A 17,786-nucleotide genomic window follows, 5' to 3' on the forward strand; every position below is an offset into this window, starting at 1 on the left:
GCAGCTACCAACAGAAAAATTATAAGCAGTCTGTATTTGACATATCAAAAGTTGATAAAAGGCACAACCTGTGGTATAAAGGCACTGGTACACCTATCGTTTCATAAATGTCCCTCATCGCCTCTTCCCAAGATTTATGCACATATTTACATGACCCCCACATGTGCCAATACATTTCTTTTTCGTTACATCCCCTCCAATGCAAAGGCTAACCAACCCCAGTTAGATTTGTTCTTGTGTTCTGATGCCCTTACAGAAGAAGAGGGGCACCAATAAATTGCCGCCTCTGCTCTCCGCAGAATCACAAGACACGCTGCTACACCCTCCTAATTAAAAATACATTTCTAGTGAAAACTGAAGCTTCAGTGCACAGCCAGAAAATAAAAGCGGGGGGGGGGGCTCATAAGTTGAGTTGGGTGGAGCTAGGAAGCAACCAGCCACATCTCCTGGTGTCTGCTGAAAAGAGGGTGGGGGTGGGGAATAAGCCTGTGAGCAAAAACAACAGCAAGTCCGTCAGACTCAGCCGCAAGTTGCATGCAGGTCTAGGACCGCCGTGGCTAAGAACAAGTGGCTCCGAGGAAGTGATAAAAATAGCAGGATGAAAGGTGGTCCAAATCAGCTGTATTTCGTGGTTCTGCTGGGTCTCTATACAGGTAAGCACTCACTGGAGACCTTTTGGGCTGGTGGTTCTTAGCAGGTTTGGAGATCTTTGGAACTGGGTTGGCATAGGGAGGTCAATAGTACAGGGCTTTGGTAGCACTCTGATATGCAGCAGGTGAATTTTTTCCTCCTCGCCAGGGGTGCAGGAAAATCACCTGATTCATTTGTGCCAGCTTGCTGTTCAAAGCAGAGGTCAGGGGCACTAAAGGTATCTGTAGGCTGGAAGATTAGACGGTGCCTCCTTCTGCATGTTTTACTCAGAAGCAGAGGTGGGCAGTTTTGTTTCTCATTTTTCCTGTCTTCAGTTCAGTTCTCTACATGAAAATTCACCAGACCTCATGAAAGTCCATCAGTGTTTTAGTGCAAATTTCTCCTAGTGTACGTATTTTTGTAGGCAATTTTGCCTCGTATACACATGTTTTGCAAAGCTATTTTCACAAATATTATGCACTTTACATGTTATTTTCAGTAATATGCGCATTTTTATGCACCTTTGCATGCATTTTTGTACACATTGCTTAGCTGCAGAGCTGCACTGCAACATTCGGAGAGGTGTGACTTTTGAAGGCTGGCTGTTTCGGTTTACATATTGTTTCTGAAAGTGTGAATTAGGTAGGTTTGCCTTAAAGTGCAGATTGAATTTTAAAATCCGTCTCAAATGTTAATAATGAGGGAGAGAAATGTACCTCACAGAGAGGTCACTCCTCAAATGGGGAACCACTACTGAAAAGGCCCTGCCTTGAACCTGATGATGCCAAAGGTTGTAGAGCAAAGCTTCATCAGAGGCCAATTTTAGTAGAGAGGCTGTAAATTTAAAAATAAATTTAAAGATTAAAAATTTAGGTAGGTAGCCGTGTTGGTCTGACACAGTACAATAAATAAAAATAAAATTGTCCAGCAGCACCTTAGAACCTAACTAAGTTTGTTCTGGGTCTGCATGCACACGAAAGCGTATACCCAGAACAAACTTAGTTGGTCTCTAAGGTGCTACTGGACCATTTTTAAATATATTTTAATTAAAAAAATAATTTAAGAAAACATTAAATATGAACAACCAGCAAAATATGTTTTAGTCAGCTGACAACCTTAAAATATAACCCACCATGTTTTCTTTGGATAGAGGGGCCCTTATTCATAGAATAGGATGGTGGTTCTTTGTTTTGAAACGCTTTTGATTGACTGACTTTTGGTATATTCACCAATGTCACTTATAGTTTTTTTTTCCATCAATAAAAGGATCCATTGTTCAGTTGTCCTGTACCACCATTGGGGTCAAGTGGGCTCAAATTAAAGTAGATGGGGTGGGGACATGAATAACTTCCAATCTTATGCATGCCTACTCATCGGTAAGCCCTATTAAGTTCAATTGAGCTTGCTCCTAAGTAAGTGGGTAAGAAGAGCCGGCTGGGTCACGCCAGTAGTGTGTCTGCTAGCATCCTGTTCTGAGAATCACCAACCAGATGCCCTTGAGAAGCCTACAAGTGAGACCTGTGCCAAACATTACTCTCCCTTTCCTACAGTTTCCAAAAAGGGGTATTCCAAAGCATACTGCAGTCAACAGTGGAGGCGAGGCATAGCCAGCTAGGTTGGTAGCTGTAGACAGCCTTCTCCCTGTCTAACCCAAGCTGTCCAAGAGAGAGAGCCCATCTGAAATCCTGGAGAATTGTAAACCAGAAGCCTGGAGTCTTCCAGATGTTACTGAATCTCAATGCCCATCAGCCCCACCCAGTACAGCCAATAGCCAAAGGTTCCCCACACCTGGTGTGAGACAAAACTGAGCTAAATAGACCAATGGTCTGACCCCCATTCACACCAGACATGGACAGCACTGCGATGCCACTTTAAACAGTCATGGCTTCTCCCAAAGAATTCTGGGAGCTGTCATGAGATAAGGGTGCTATTCCCCTCCCAGATCTACAATTCTCAGAACTGTAGCTCTGTGAGAGGACTCTCAGCACCCTTAACAAACTCCAGCTCCCGGAATTCATTGTGAGGAGCCATGCCTGTGGTACAATAGTGCTTTCAATGTATACAGACCCTCCAACTGTTCCTCTTTTCCAGGGGTATTCCTGGATTTCCAGAAGCCGTACCCATTTTCTGACTTGATCCTGGAATGCCCCGCTTTTCCTTAGGACATCCCTATTTTCATCAGGGAAATGTTGGAGGGTATGTGTCTGTTCCTAACAGGGGTGTCTTAAGGTTATCTGGCGCCATGGTGCAGGGATCCCTCAGGCGCCCCCGCACCCCCCACTTTTCCCTCCGGGCGGGCAGCACCTCTCCCTTGTGTCCCTCTGCAGCCCACCTCGCTCCCCCCCCCACCGCCATGGCACACCTTCTGCTTCTTGCAGGTGGGCAGCCGGAGGGGGTAGTCCGACGGGGGGGGGAATGCTCCCAGCTGTGGTCCGCCTCTGCCTGCTCGGGCGAAGTGGCTGCGCGGCGCTGCTGTCCAGGGAGCCCTGGCTGCCACGCCGACGGGAGGTTCACGGCCAGCTTCCCCGCAACGGTGCCTGTAGCCCAAGAAGAGGCGGGCGAGGACGGCACTGCCAGCGGGGCTTGAGGCGGCTCCTCCGGCAGGGAGGAGGCTCCGGGCATAGCGCAGCATGGCAGAGGCGCCCTCCAGAACTTGCCACCGTGGCACCTTGCACCAGTAGCCTCTATGGCTAAGACGCCCCCGGTTCCTAACTCCTTTTTGTGGGCTAGCAGCTTTTTGTATGCTAACCTGTCTTACAAACCTCCTGCCCATTTTTGTCGGACTCTGCCAGACCCAAAGATCCTGATTTTAAGAAGACACCATTTTTGCCCTCTCCTATTCCATGCTACATGGGACTTCAAGCCCCACCTCCCACTTCCTTCCCGGTAATCACAGCCTATTTTAGAATGATCCCCAGGAGAGGAAGAGCCTGTCATATAAGGTTCCACCCCACCCTACAAGGCCCACTTACCTGCAAAGTTCCCTTTTTGAAAATAAAATAAAAACTTATCTTCTGTTTCCTGTCAACAGGGGCAGGAAAAGGGAACTAAAACCAGCATGGTACCCTTGAGAGATGGCTGGGGAGGGGGTGGCATCGTGAAGTGGAGATGTGGTTCAGTGAAAGGGAAGGAACAGGGGAGAGAAAATTACACAGCTTGTTACTGGAACAGCAATTCAAAATGGGGGTGGGTGGTTGAGTGCCGTCCCCCCCCCCATTTTTGTTCTTAACAAACCCAGTAGCTTGGATGCCATACAGAAATTCAGCAGGTGACCACGTCACATCAGGAAAATGGTCACCTGCCAAATATCTAGGCTTCTGTAAAAACGCAGGGGGGATTTTCCTGTCAGTGACAAGCTTTTCCATGACATCCGGGCAAAAGTCTGATCTGCTAAAATTATAATAGATTTTACATGATGTCCTTCATGTAACCACCATTAAATTAAAGTTTGCATTAATATGTGTATTCTGCTTTTCTGGTAGCAATGCTGAGCTCAAATCAGCTAATGATGGCAATGATGATGAAGAAATAATAATTAAAAATTAGCAAACTTTACAATAAAAAATGTAATCCCGTATAAATAAGGCAAAAATTAGCAAATTCTATACAAACTCATAATGATTCAATGATAGCTCTTACCATCAGGTAGGTAGCATAGCCGTGTTGATCTGATGCAGTCGAAATATATATATATAATAAAAAATAAAAGTCCAGTAGCACCTTAGAGACCAACTAAGTTTGTTCTGGGTATAAGCTTTTGTGTGCGTGCACACTTCTTCAGATACACTGAAACCAGCCCTTAGCAGTTATTTTTCTTTTTCTTATTATTAACACTATAACAGTACTGTACAGAACAATCCATTCCTCATCTCATAGAGACAAGGGGAGTCTAAAGTAAAATAAACAAAACAAAACAAAAACATTAACTGGTCAGTACAACCCACTAAGAAGTACTAAAATTCAAGCCCACAATGTTCAAAGCAAGCATAAAGTTTTGTATGCTGCAGAGATATAACAAAACAACAACAAACAAACAAACAATTTATACCCCGCCCATCTCAGCTTCCAACAAAATATTAAAATACAGTAGTCCATCAAACATTAAAAGCTTCCCTAAGCAGGGCTGACTTAAGGTGTCTTCTAAAAGTCTGGTAGTTGTTTTTCTTTTTGACATCTGGTGGGAGGGAGTTCCACAGGGCAGGTGCCACTACCGAGAAGGCCCTCTGCCTGGTTCCCTGTAACTTGGCTTCTCGCAGTGAGGGAACCACCAGAAGGCCCTCAGCGCTGGACCTCAGTGTCTTTGTAGTCCATCTTTGCTTGTATAAGAAACAAAACAGTGTCAATCTGACTCAAATGGATCTTCAAATTTCATTCCTTTAGCCCAGGGGTCGGCAAGGTTTACCTCGCCTGGGCCAGTTCACTCCAGCGGAGATCCCTCCATGGGCCAGATTGAGTGTGTCCGCCCACAATTTCTGACATCTGCATCTGCACAGATGTGATTTCTGGCGCTGCAGAAGCGAGTCCCCACGCCGTGCTGTGCCGGTTTAGTGCAGCGCGCAGGGACTCGCCAAGCGGGCAGCTCAGTTTGGGGGCGGCTTGTGGGCTGGTTAAATGACCCCCGTGGGCCGCTTGTGGCCCATGGGCCTTAGGTTGCCTACCCCTGCTTTAGCCAAACATAGATTTTTAAATTAATTTTTCCACCAAAGCATCTGGCCAAACCGTCTTATAAGTGAGCCTTTTGGGTTTGCTGATCAGAAGGTTGGTGGTTCAAATCCACATGATGGGGTGAGCTCCCGTTGCTCTGTCCAAGCTCCTGCCAACTTAGCAATTCGAAAGCATGCCAGTGCAAGTATATTAATATTTACCGCTGCGGCAGGAAGGTAAACAGTGTTTCCGTGTGCTTTGGTTTCCATCACAGTGTTCCGTTGCGTCAGAAGTGGTTTAGTCATGCTGGCCACATGACTCAGAAAGCTGTCTGTGGACAAACGGCGGCTCTCTCAGCCTGAAAGCAAGATGAGCGCCACAACCCCATAGTCACCTTTGACTGGACCTAACCGTCCAGGGGTCCTTTACCTTTACCTTACCTTTACCAGTTAGCTAACATGGCATCCTCTAGGAGGTCCTTCGAATAATGAGCAACAGCTGGCTGGGCAGCTGGAAGAAGAGGTTTTAAGTGACAATCCCCATTATTCTCAAACATGTTTAACAGGACTAATGACTGCTGTCCAGTCATTTTAGTAATTTCTGAAAAGATCAGTCCAAAAAAGATAAATATCCCAGGCCTTTAAAACTTCTAAAATATTTCATAGGAGGGAGAGAGGAAAACCACTGCCCTAAATAAAACAAAAGGAGACTTCCACATAAAAAGAAAGAGAATATGGCTCCTTCTACAGCTTGTAGACATCAAAAGTTCTCTCTTCTCCCTTCTCCAGGTTACGCTTGTGGGAACCAGACCACAGTTGGCAAGTCCATTTCACCATCAGACACATTAAATGCCAGCAGCTCCGGAACAACAGATTCCACTCTGTCTCCTACAACTGAGAAAGAACGCCCTAAAAGTGTCCCCCTGCCTACACCATTGGGCTATGTGTCCATGACGGTGGAGCCTGGACGCCCCTCTTACATAACCACCGAAGGGTCTTCTGCCACTCTAGAGTGCAGGTTCAAGGCCCCCAGTGGGGCCAAAGTCATTTGGAAAAAGAGTAGCTCCTCCAACTGCAGTGAAAACTTTGCTGTCAATGAGACTGATGGCCTGAAGATCACGGAAGACATTTCTCAAGGGTTGTCAACGCTCCGCTTCCATTCAGTCCAAAGGGAAGACACAGCCATGTACTATTGCTGTGTTTCTGCTCCATCGGTCGGCCGCCGCCAGTCTTGTGGCACATTCCTCTGGGTCCGGAGTGAGTATGAACCTTGTGCCTCCATAGGGTTGGGGTGGTATCTGTAAAGCCGGGGTGGGTAAGTCATGGCGCACTTCATCATGACCAAAAATACCCACACACCTTCCCTTGTGTGGCAATTAGGCTTAGTATTTAGTGAGAGAATCCCCCACATACAATGCTTATTGCCATGCCTTGGGGGGGGGGTGCAATTCTCATTGGAACTGCAGTTGGAGAAAGAAGAGGTAACTCTTTCCTCCCTGAATTCTGTGATCTTAACTAAAATCACTCCCCACCACCACCAAAAATGGGCAACAATTAGACTTAGGGGGAAAGTGCCCATTGGTGCCAATGGGATTTCTACACACAGAAGTGTGCATGCACACAAAAGCTCATACCAATGACAAACTTAGTTGGTCTCTAAGGTGCTACTGGAATGAATTTTTTTACTGGTATTTTGTTTCGGCTACGTCAGACCAACACGGCTACCTACCAGTAACACACACACACACACACACACACACACACACACACACACACACACACATGCAAGCTGTCTCGGGATCAGCAGGCAAGCTGAGGGAAGGCTGTATAGGCTGCTTCAGAAGTTACATTTACCTGTTAGTTTGGGGTTTGTTTGTTTGTTTGTTTGTTTAAAAAATTGCCTTAGGAAAAATAATTTGTAATTGGCCAATGCATATCAGAAGAGAATATAAGATGACTACACTCTAAAACTTTTCTAGGAGCTACTTTGCAAAAAATAATAATCTCATTATAGATCTGAAATAAATACAATCTGAAAATCAGAAATATATCAGGGTGTTCACTGTTGTTTTATGTTTAATTTTCAACATTGGCCTTGAAATGTTTAGTTTTCAACATTGGCGCAGTTCAGCAGCAGGATCGGCGGCAGCGGGATCCTGCATTCAGAGGAGGGGGGGGAAAGGAGAGTGCTTCTGAGCATGCGGGGCACCTTAAAAGACCACCACATTAGTGCCGCTTGGCAGAGCGGGCGCTAAGAAGCTTGCCCTCTTGTGCGCTGTTCCCTGGGAGCAAGTCCCATTGAACTCAGCAGCTCCTGCTGCTGCCGCCGGCGGCCCCCTCGCCCAGCAGGCATCGCACTCTGGCTCCTCCCCCACCCCGCCATGCGCGCTTCCTCCCTTCCCTCCCATGCCTTGGCCCCGCCCCGCTTAGGTTTGCACCCGCAGGTTATTTTTGGTGCAGCAGCAGGATCAGCAGCAGCGGGGGAGTCTCCAGAGGCAGGCGGCGGAGAAGCACAGCCCAGCGGAGCGCGAATTCGGCATTCCCGCCCGCCGCGCCCTCCAGCTTCCCGTCGCGCTCTCTGGTTCCCCACCGTGCTTGGCCTTGCCAGAGGGCGCGACGGGGAGCTGGAGGGAGGGCGCAGCGCGGTGGGCGGGAAGGCTGAACTCGCGCTCCGCCGGGCTGTGCTCCGCCTCTGCCCACCAGCCCCGCTGGCAGCGCCGCTCTCGTGCACCGGCCCTGCTTCTAGGGGGCCAGCTGCCCTCTCCTGCCCCGTGCTCGGTACGCCCATGCCTTGAAATGTTGTTTTATATCTGATTCTGAATCCTGACACTTGGAAAACCATTGAGGATGCAAGACTTGGACTGGGGTTTCAATACCTTGCTGGGTGATAACTTCTTTTGGCAAGTTTCTGTCTTTTCAGCGTAACCTAACTTGTAGGTGTGAGGATAAAATGAGAGACAGCCCCCTGCATACTCAACTCAGAGCTCCATGGTGAAATAATAGGATTATGGAAACTATATAAATAAAACAAATCTGACTATTGAAACCTGTGAATAGCGACTTGGGCATAAGGACCACTGTGTTCAATGAGCTTCCTCTGAATTATGTAAGATTGCAGCCTTGGGTTGAGAGATATTTCTTTGAGAGCCACCTTGAGTCCCACAAGGGAAAAAGGTGGGGTATACATAAATTATTAGTATTGGTATTATTAGTACTAGTGGGGTGGTCTTTTTAAAAATGAAAATTTTAAGTCTTGCTGATAAGAGTCTGAGGAAGTAGTGAAAACTATAATTTGCTGTGTTCAGTCTTAATGCTGTCCTTTAAAAATCCTTCAGCACCCAGATTTGGGAGAGTTGGAGGGAAGGGGGGTGGTTAGGAGATGATGAATTCAAATGTTTGCTAGAACGTATCAGATACGAGAAGTTTCTTGGCATATCCCTTTCCCCCCTCCCCCCCCAAAAGAGGTTTCAACTCTGATCTTGTATTAATAGTCATTACAGTGGTACCTCAGGTTACAGGTTACAGACACTTCAGGTTACAGACTCCGCTAACCCAGAAATAATAGTACTTCGAGTTATGAACTTTGCTTCAGGATGAGAACAGAAATTGCGAGTTATGAACTTTTCTTCAGGATGAGAACAGAAATTGTGTGGCGGCGGCGGCAGCAGCGGGAGGCCCCTTTAGCTAAAGTGGCACCTCAGGTTAAGAACAGTTTCAGGTTAAGAACAGACCTCCAGAATGAATTAAGTTCTTAACCCGAGGTACCACTGTATATTGTTCTTTGGCCATTTCCTGACCACCTTCCTTCAAATCACCATTTGGAAAATATCAGAAGCTTAAATCAGACAGTCATGAAAGACATAATCAGGTTCAAGAGGAAGAGGAGGAGGACGGTGGTGCTGGCAAACTGCCAGAGTCAGCTGCAGAGTTTTAGGCAGGGAGTCTTTCTCAGTCCTATATGGAAACGCCAGGGATGCAGATGCCTTGTCACTGAGCTACAGCTGTTTCCCATTGTCTACAGCGGAGTTCCCCAAACTTGGGTCTCCGGCTGTTTTTGGACTACAGTTCCCATCATCCCTGACCGCTGGTCCTGCTAGCTAAGGATGATGGGAGTTGTAGCTCAACAGCACCTGGAGACCCAAGTTTTGGAAACCCTGGTAGAGCAGCAGACTTCACAGCCCACCTTTCAGTCATCGGATTCTTATCTCATTATGCATGATCTAGCTTTATTTTGTGCCTCAGCCCTTGCTTCCCCCCCCCCCCGCAGGACCAATTGCAGTCATCAGCAGTCGTTAACAGCCATCAACAGGTTCACCACTCCTATCAGCCCATCACCCATTCCCACCCACCCACCCACCCCCCACCCTCTGAATATACATAAGGGTCTGGTTGATTCTGTTTCAGTGTATCTGACGAAGTGTGCATGAACACGAAAGCTCATACCAAAATAATAACTTAGTTGGTCTTTAAGGTGCTACTGAAGGAATTTTTTTTTTATTTTGCTTCAACTCAGAGCAACACGGCTACCTACCTGTAACCTTTCAGTCAAACAGACATTTGGGGACCCATTTCTTATTTATTTATTTATTTATTTATTGCCATGTATTTGTATGGTGTTGCTGCCACAGTCCATCTCTGATCTAGTCTCAACCCACCAGTTGAAGACCAGTGGTCTAGATCCAGCAAACAACCCTGTGGGGCAAAATTGTGGTTGCTACAATGTTAGGGAGTCATCCCCCTTTCCCCTGTAAGTGATGGCAGGTTAAATGCTGATCATCATTTTACCAAGTGGTCATTTTCCATGTTGGGTGTTTAATGTGTGCACACATTTGGATGAAAAAGACTCCCAGAGCAATAAAAGCAAGACAGCTCCTACCCTCAGGGTTATAATTTAGATATGACACAAAAGACAAATGGATGAGGCAACAGGAGGAAAATAGCACTCAAGACGGGAGTTCTTAGTTCCTGCTGTGGTGGAAAACCTCAAAGAGAGGAGAAACCAAGAAATGCCAGTCTCTCAGCTGTGTTGATGGAGTGAGTTTCTTCTCTTCCACCTTCTGATGAAACAGCTGCTGGCAGGTGACACTTGATAACATCTCAACACTAGGCATAGGCCAATATAAGTTTCAGTTTCTTATTTTTTCTAGTCTTTAAGTTCTGCCCTCCACATTTCCACATTTTAGAAAAAGGCCTCATGAATTTCACCAGTGTTTTGGTGCATTTTTCTTCCAATATGCACATTTTATGTGCAGTTTTTCCATTTTTGCAAAGTCATTTTCTGGCGTATACTGCATCTTTGTCATTATACAAGCATTTTTATGCACACGTTATCTTAGTAGATGCATTTTTAAAACATTGCTTGGCTGGAAAACGACATTGTAGAATTCAGAGAGGTGCATTTTTTCTCTTCCACTCTCTCTCTGCTGTAGCCTGCCAAATGGTGAAGACAATATGATTATTTCCCTGCTTCCCCAGATTTCTGCTTAGGTGTGTTCAGATTTTCCTCATCACTTGGCAGGGGGAATACAAGTTAACCACTTGCAAAGTTACCACTTGGTTAAATAAATACCTGGTGCCAGATGTAGAAGGAAAAGAACGTGGGGTTGTATTTAACGAAGTTCTACACAGAATAGTCTCAATGAAATTAATGGACCTAAGTTAGTCATCCCCATTAATTTCAGTGGGTGTGCTCTGAGTAGCTGCACTCATGGGTTATAGTGAAGCAGCTTAGTTTTTCAGACTGCGGATTTTCTAGGGGCCTAAGCCAGGCTGGTAATATCTATACAGGGCTCCTGCATTGAATTCTTAAAGTTAATGGTTCTTCCAGAGAGATGGGAGTGTAGCTAGAGTGCCAGGTAGAAGCTAAGAGGGAATAGGGACCGATACAGGTGAGTTCTGGGTTATGAGAATATTGATATTGTTTATCTTCCTGTCTTCTTCCAAGGAGCCCCGCCAACATTTTATCATTACAACAACTTTGTACGTGGGTTTCATTGAGAAGTAAACTAGGTGTTACCACTAGCATTGTTCCTAGATGCCCAGTGAGTTATAAGCCAGACCAGAATTCATACTCCTGCCAGACAGCATCTCGATCAGGGTTTTTGTAAATATGCTCCACGACCTTGTTTTGCCAATCAGAACTTTCATTTCCTTTCTGAAATTGCTGCTGGCCTGTGAAATGACGTATTGTCAGCACAACACAACATTTAACCTGAAGCTTCAAAATGAGGGAAAGTTTTTTGCAGAGTGTGTGAAGGGGCACAGAAGCACCCACGAAAACAAATTATCTTAAGGAGAAATCCAGGAAGTTGGTTTGGCACTGTAATGTACAAACAGAGCCATTGGTGGAGAAGCAGCGCTGCATCCATCGGTGCCAATTTCATGGTGATTTCCTGCCCAAAATCAGTGCCACTGTTGATGTAGCTTCTCTGCCAGTGGCAGAGGTGACAGGGCAGGCAGGGTGCCCGCAGGGGTGCCACCTTGGAGGCTTCCGTTGCCATTTGTAAATCAATACAAACAAAAGCACTTAATACAATAATCCCTGGGGTGCATATTTTTCTTTGCATACTTGTAGTTTTACCTGGGATTGCAAGAGAGTGATAAAATAGTTAGGGATGCTGTGGGGTTTCTGGATCAAACACTCTCCTGCTTGCTGTCTTCTAGGGCCTCGACCAGCCTCTTTCCTGAATATGACGGAAGGCGTCAAAAATAAGATCATCACAGCTGAGGGTTTCCTGCTACTCATCTGTGCCATTGGTCCTGGTCTTTTTTTGCTCTTCAGGGTGAGCTGTTATTTCCCTCTGCCTAGTCTTTGTAGGCATGTGCAGACACAGAGAGAGCATGGTGCATAATGAATCTGTCAGCCTACAGTTTCCAGTCACCAGATCTTGTTCTGCTTTCCCCCCCCTATTTTTAAAGAGTAGATTGTTACCCCAAAGAGGCAAACTGTCCTTTTATCAGCATGTACACCAGCAACAGGCACAGCATCTAGATAATAGCCTAATACAAGAGTTTCCTCCAAATAGCACTTCACTGGAATCACATGGGTCAGTTATAGCAAAGTATCAAGGGTATTGTCTGAGAATAATAATTGGATGGCTCTGAAATACAAAATGCTGTTTGCTGTGTTCCTTTAGTAAAAGGCTTGTGTGACGTGTTTATCACATCGATATCCCACTTCTCCACTGTCATGAAACTTAATGAAGCACACAGAGGGGTCTCAGATAGGTTCCCATCCAGGCACTGACAAGAACAAGATGACTGTGTCATGCACCTTTAGATCATGCCCTGGTCCCTGGTACTTATCTGAGACCTCCTGTTATAGCTACACAGCTAACTGAAGACTAATTCACATAAGCTAGAATTGTCCATCTATAAATGCAGTGTGAACCACAACTGGGCATTTGGTGAAGTGGCCTGTTGATTCCTCTGTCACACACAGCTCTGCAGGATGTAGGTTTTCACCCGTACACCCCAATCATGCATGACAGAGAGCTCATGCAAGTACTTTTCCATATGGCCAGACAGAATGTCGTAATGCGTGTTCAGTTTTATCATGCGCTGATCAGCTGAGGACCATTTTTTGTTTGTATGAAGTGGCCCTTAAACGAAAATTGATTTAATTGTTATGCTCTTCTGTGATCAACTCGTTAGTTACCATTAACTGTGACCAATGTATTGAGAACCTATGAAATCTAAGCAGTAACTGGCTACCAAGATTATGAGCCTCTCAATACTGGTAATTGTCACTTAGCAAGAAGTGGTAATCAGCAACTCACTATAACTCACCTCTCGCTTCCTCAAAGAATCCAAACTCTGAATGGGGGAAGGACAGTTAAACTGGTTTAAGGTTAAATCCACAACATACTTAAAAATAAAATAAAAATAAAGCCATTATTGTACCATTTTAACAGTCATGGCTTCCCTCAAAGAATCCTGGGAACTGTAGATTGTTAACAGTGTTGGGAATTGCAGCTCTGTGAGGGGTCTCCTAACAACTATTGGCACCCTTAATTACAGTTCCCAGGAGTCTTTGAGAGAAGCCATGGCTGTTAAAGTGACAGAAGGGTGCTTTAAATGTGTGGTATGTGTGTGGCCTCTCCTTCATGGATCACTGCCTTGTCGTGGTGAAGGGGTTTGAATAACTGGGAGAAGCTATGAGCTATGCCATGCAGGGTCACCCAAGATGGACAGGTCATAGTGGAGAGTTTTGACCAAACGTGATCCACCTGGAGCAGGAACTGGCAAGCCACGCCTGAGTTTGTGGCCTAAAAGCATGCAAAATGCACCAAAAACTGATGCAGCTAAGCAAAGATCCTCAGCAGTGCCATGTCCAATTTGGTGGAGCCCAGGAAGCCCAGCCACTCAGAGAAAAAGCACATACATAGAGGATATGTCTCCATTATCTCATTCTTATGTTTGCACACTTAGAGGGCAGATGAACAGACAGCATCACTGAGGAGCAGCTCGAGAATGGCATTGGGCTCACGACTGGGCTCCAGGCTTTGGCAGGGCCCAATTATGCCTTCCCTGATGTACCACACTTGTTTCCATAGTGTTTTGCTTCTCTTTGTTTGCAGAAGAGATGGGAAAATGAGCGCCTTTTACAAGCCAAGAAGAAGGCTTATGAAGAGGAGAACATATATGAGGTAATTCCGGGAGACTTTTGTGCATGGGTGTGGAAAAGGGAAGGGCAGCTGCCCCCCCCCATGAAATATAAATGTTAATAAAAATTCTGGCTATGCCCATGCTTCTGTGCAGCAGATGTGGGAAAATCCCAAAGCTGAAGGAGACGGACACCATGGGGTATTCATGATACTGGAAATAGAAAGCCCGGCCAGTATTCTGCAGCAGCATAATCTAACACCGGACAAAGAAACCTATTCATGCATAATATATATACCGTATATATATATACATTTTATTTCATAAAATTTATACATCACTTGATTGTAAAAACAAAAAAAAAACCTCAAAGCGGTTTACAAAGAGATAAAACAGTGAAATCAAGGGGGGGAAATTACAACCTGACTTTAAAGCAGGCTTCCTCAAACTCAGCCCTCCAGATGTTTTTGGCCTACAATTCCCATGATCCCTAGCTAGGAGGACCAGTGGTCAGGGATGATGGGAATTGTAGTCTCAAAACATCTGGAGGGCCGAGTTTGAGGAAACCTACTTTTAAGCATACAAAAGTTAAAATGCTAAAACAGATTTAAATCACCTCAAAGTTCTAAGCTTCTGGGCCGACTTGTCTTAACAGAAATGTTTTTAGCAGATACTGGAAAGAGTACAGTGAAGTCATGCGTTTGATCTCAATAGGCAGGAAGTTCCAAAGTATAGGCACTGCCTACGGATTTAGGAGTGAGGATCCCTGCCAAAGATCAGTGAATTAAAAAATGAGAACGCTTAAATTCCAGTAGGAAGGAAAGTAGTCAGAAGCTTAAATATTTGTTATTTTTATGTATTTTATTTTATATGCTTATGTACATTTTCCTGTTGCTCAAGATGAGTACATCACATTACTGTGAAAGTATGTTTTGCCATTATCCTAAAAACACCAGACCCACTCTGCCCTTTCCTGTGGTGAGGCCTGTGGAAAAAGAAGAGTGCTCCCCTTCAGTTCAATCCCAATATCCTACTAAGTGGGATTTACTTCGTTATAAACTTGTTTAGGGTTGCAGCCAAAGGGTTGTATCAAGTTAGAGCAGACCCTTTGAAACGAATGCACCTAAGTTTGTCATGATCATTGTTTTTGTCATTTTATATCAGTATTGATGCTTACAGACTTATCTTTGATTTTCCCCTTCCTAGGGACTGAATCTGGATGACTGTTCCATGTACGAGGACATTTCACGGGGGCTGCAGGCCACCTACCAGGACATAGGGAACGTGAAAGTGATTGATCTGCAGCTGGAGAAGCCAGAGAAACCGTGATAGAAAAGGACTTTGCTTTGCATTCACTTTCCAGGCACATAGTATAAACAGACCTTTTTGAATCCTGAATATTCTCCCTCACTTCATCCTGCTGAGGAGAATTGTGGGCAGGGGTGGAAGGATTCTATATTCTCCTGTCTCCAGGATATTTACACTTGTATCAGGTTTACAGTAAGAGGGCTGAGAAGAACTTTTTGATTCTGCTTTGTGAAAGATCTGGTTTTGGCAGGAGGGTAAACAAAATATTCTGACAAGTACCAACTTTTATCTTCACTTGACATCTTCCTAGTCACTTTTCCATTCTTGGTCTTGTTGGAAAGAGATGCTTCCCTCCCTTTTTCTAGGAAAATTTGTTCCAAGATGTAAAGAACACATCAGTGATATTCACCAAATGGTGCACAACTGAGAAGCTTATAGGATTAATTCATTTAGAACTTCTACCTGCTCCTACTTTCCCATCTGAAATTGGGGTTTAAGAGATACCTATTTATAGCGCAGCTGATTTGGAAGCATTCTCAATGTCTTCAGTTCAAATGTATATATATATTTCCCATTGTTGAATGCTGAAGGAAATTGGGCTATAGGTTTGCAGCAAAATCCAGCTGTATATGGTGCTGATTGGACAATGCTTCAAGACACACATGAACAAGAAAGAAATATTATCTAGACTGCCTCAATCACAGGATAGGATAAAAAAAACTGAGAGCTTATCCAACATTTGCTTTGGTAGAAGCCAGGAAAAAGACTGAAATCCTATCATGGGTGAAAAACCTATGCAACTTTTTTTTCAATATTATATATGTCTCCATCTTTGATCTGCTACTTGTATGCCTTTCCTACTCTTGTATAGGAAAAAGTTTTAACATTGTTAAATATTGTAGGATTATTATTTTTTTGATAGATTGTACTATGACCCTCCCCTGCTTTCTTCAAAGACCAAAAGAGAGATGGAGAGAGCTAATGAGACTTGGGCCTGACTTGTGGCTAAAAGTACAGCAACAGGGTTAACCAATGTGATACTCTCCAGATGTTTTGGACTATAATTCTCATTATCCCCAGTATACTATTGTCTTATGTTGGCTGGATTGATGGGAGTTATAGTCCAAAAACATATGGAGGGCACTATGTTGGGTATCTCTTGCTTAGGAAAACCAATGAGTTTTAGGTTTTCATGGAGACAATGATAAAAATAACCAGACATTTCACAGTTATTTCCCTAAAGTAATAGGCTGGCCCTCTCTTCTTTCCATGACATACAAAGGTTGCCAAAGGTGGGTGAATCGAAACAGTGCCCAGGGAACTGCGTAGCTGAGGCAGGCTCTTCACCCCCTGATAATATTCTTGATCCAAGCCCTAGCATGGGAGACAGTTTGTAATCCTATTTCGATTTAATCACAGACTAAATTTCTTATTTTTTCATGTTTTGTCATCTGGGATGTTAATAAAATAAATGTTTCACTATTATGAAATGATATTGTTTTGAAACAACATGTTTCATTTATTTAGAAAATGTCCTACTTACTTTATATTCAAAATAACATCAAAGTGATATATTCTATTATTCACTTATGAGAACAACTTATTTCTAACCCTAACCTCATGATAAAAGGGTTAGTTTGGATCAGTACTTTTGTAATACTGAGCAGTACAGGAAAGTCAGACCTGACTTGATGCTTTTGTCTGATCAGATTCCATACAGTACACATTTTCACACCACAAGAAGCCAGCTGGCCACCTTTTGCACAAGGAAACATGCATTGGCTATCTGCATGATGTATGGTTTTATATACCATATTTTTCCATGTATAGGATGCCCCCTATTTTGTGGGACTCCAAATTAAGAAAATGGGAAGGTGCGGTGAGAAAGGCATGGAGCGGAGAGGTATCTTCGATTGCCGCAGCTAACTGGAGCAGCAGTGCCTTTCCTGTGGTTGAAATCTGCACTGGGGGAGGGGGGAAGAGAAAGTCATTTCATGCACAGACATCTGCATGGCATTTCCCAACTAACTCCTCCTGAAGCTACTTTTTTCCTTGAAGGTAAAGGGGCCCCTGACCATCAGGTCCAGTCGTGTCCGACTCTGAAGTTGCAGCGCTCATCTCGCTGTATAGGCCAAGGGAGCCGGCGTTTGTCCGCAGACAGCTTCCGGGTCATGTGGCCAGCATGACAAAGCTGCTTCTGGCGAACCAGAGCAGCGCACGGAAACGCCATTTACCTTCTCGCCGGAGTGGTCCCTATTTATCTACTTGCACTTTGATGTGCTTTCGAACTGCTACCGGTAGGTGGGCAGGAGCTGGGACCGAGCAACGGGAGCTCACCCCGTTGCAGGGATTCGAACCGCCGACCTTCTGATCAGCAAGCCCTAGACTCTGTGGTTTAACCCACAGCGCCACCTGGGTCCCTTACTTTTTTCCTTGCAAGGTTCCAAATAATATATTTTGCAAGTTTAACAGGCACCCCTGAAGGAGAGTGACTTGAGGGAAAGCTGTGGAAGAAAAGAAAAGCTAAATAAATAATTAGGCATCTTACTCCCTTCCTGCTTCCATTTCTGGCTGTTTCCCTCACAAAACTACTTTGGCTAG

At 44.8% G+C, this 17,786-nt stretch overlaps 1 protein-coding gene across 2 annotated transcripts; it reads left to right on the forward strand.

Annotated features, from left to right (window-relative positions):
- Positions 1 to 478: 478 nt before the first annotated feature.
- Positions 479 to 16,678, forward strand: CD79A (CD79a molecule). 2 transcript variants are annotated; one of them, XM_035117591.3, is made up of 5 exons: positions 479 to 653; positions 6,063 to 6,530; positions 11,937 to 12,055; positions 13,853 to 13,921; positions 15,084 to 16,678. In XM_035117591.3, the coding sequence occupies exons 1-5, from the start codon at positions 599 to 601 to the stop codon at positions 15,204 to 15,206; spliced, it is 834 nt and encodes a 277-aa protein (XP_034973482.2). In that variant the 5' UTR covers positions 479 to 598; the 3' UTR covers positions 15,207 to 16,678. The 2 variants fall into 2 exon arrangements, with proteins under 2 accessions (XP_034973482.2, XP_088528769.1); XM_088672643.1 differs by having other exon boundaries at positions 13,856 to 13,921.
- Positions 16,679 to 17,786: the final 1,108 nt, after the last annotated feature.

The sequence above is a fragment of the Zootoca vivipara genome, chromosome 6 (genome assembly GCF_965207765.1).
Source record: "Zootoca vivipara chromosome 6, rZooViv2.hap1.1, whole genome shotgun sequence".
Lineage (NCBI taxonomy): Eukaryota > Metazoa > Chordata > Lepidosauria > Squamata > Lacertidae > Zootoca > Zootoca vivipara.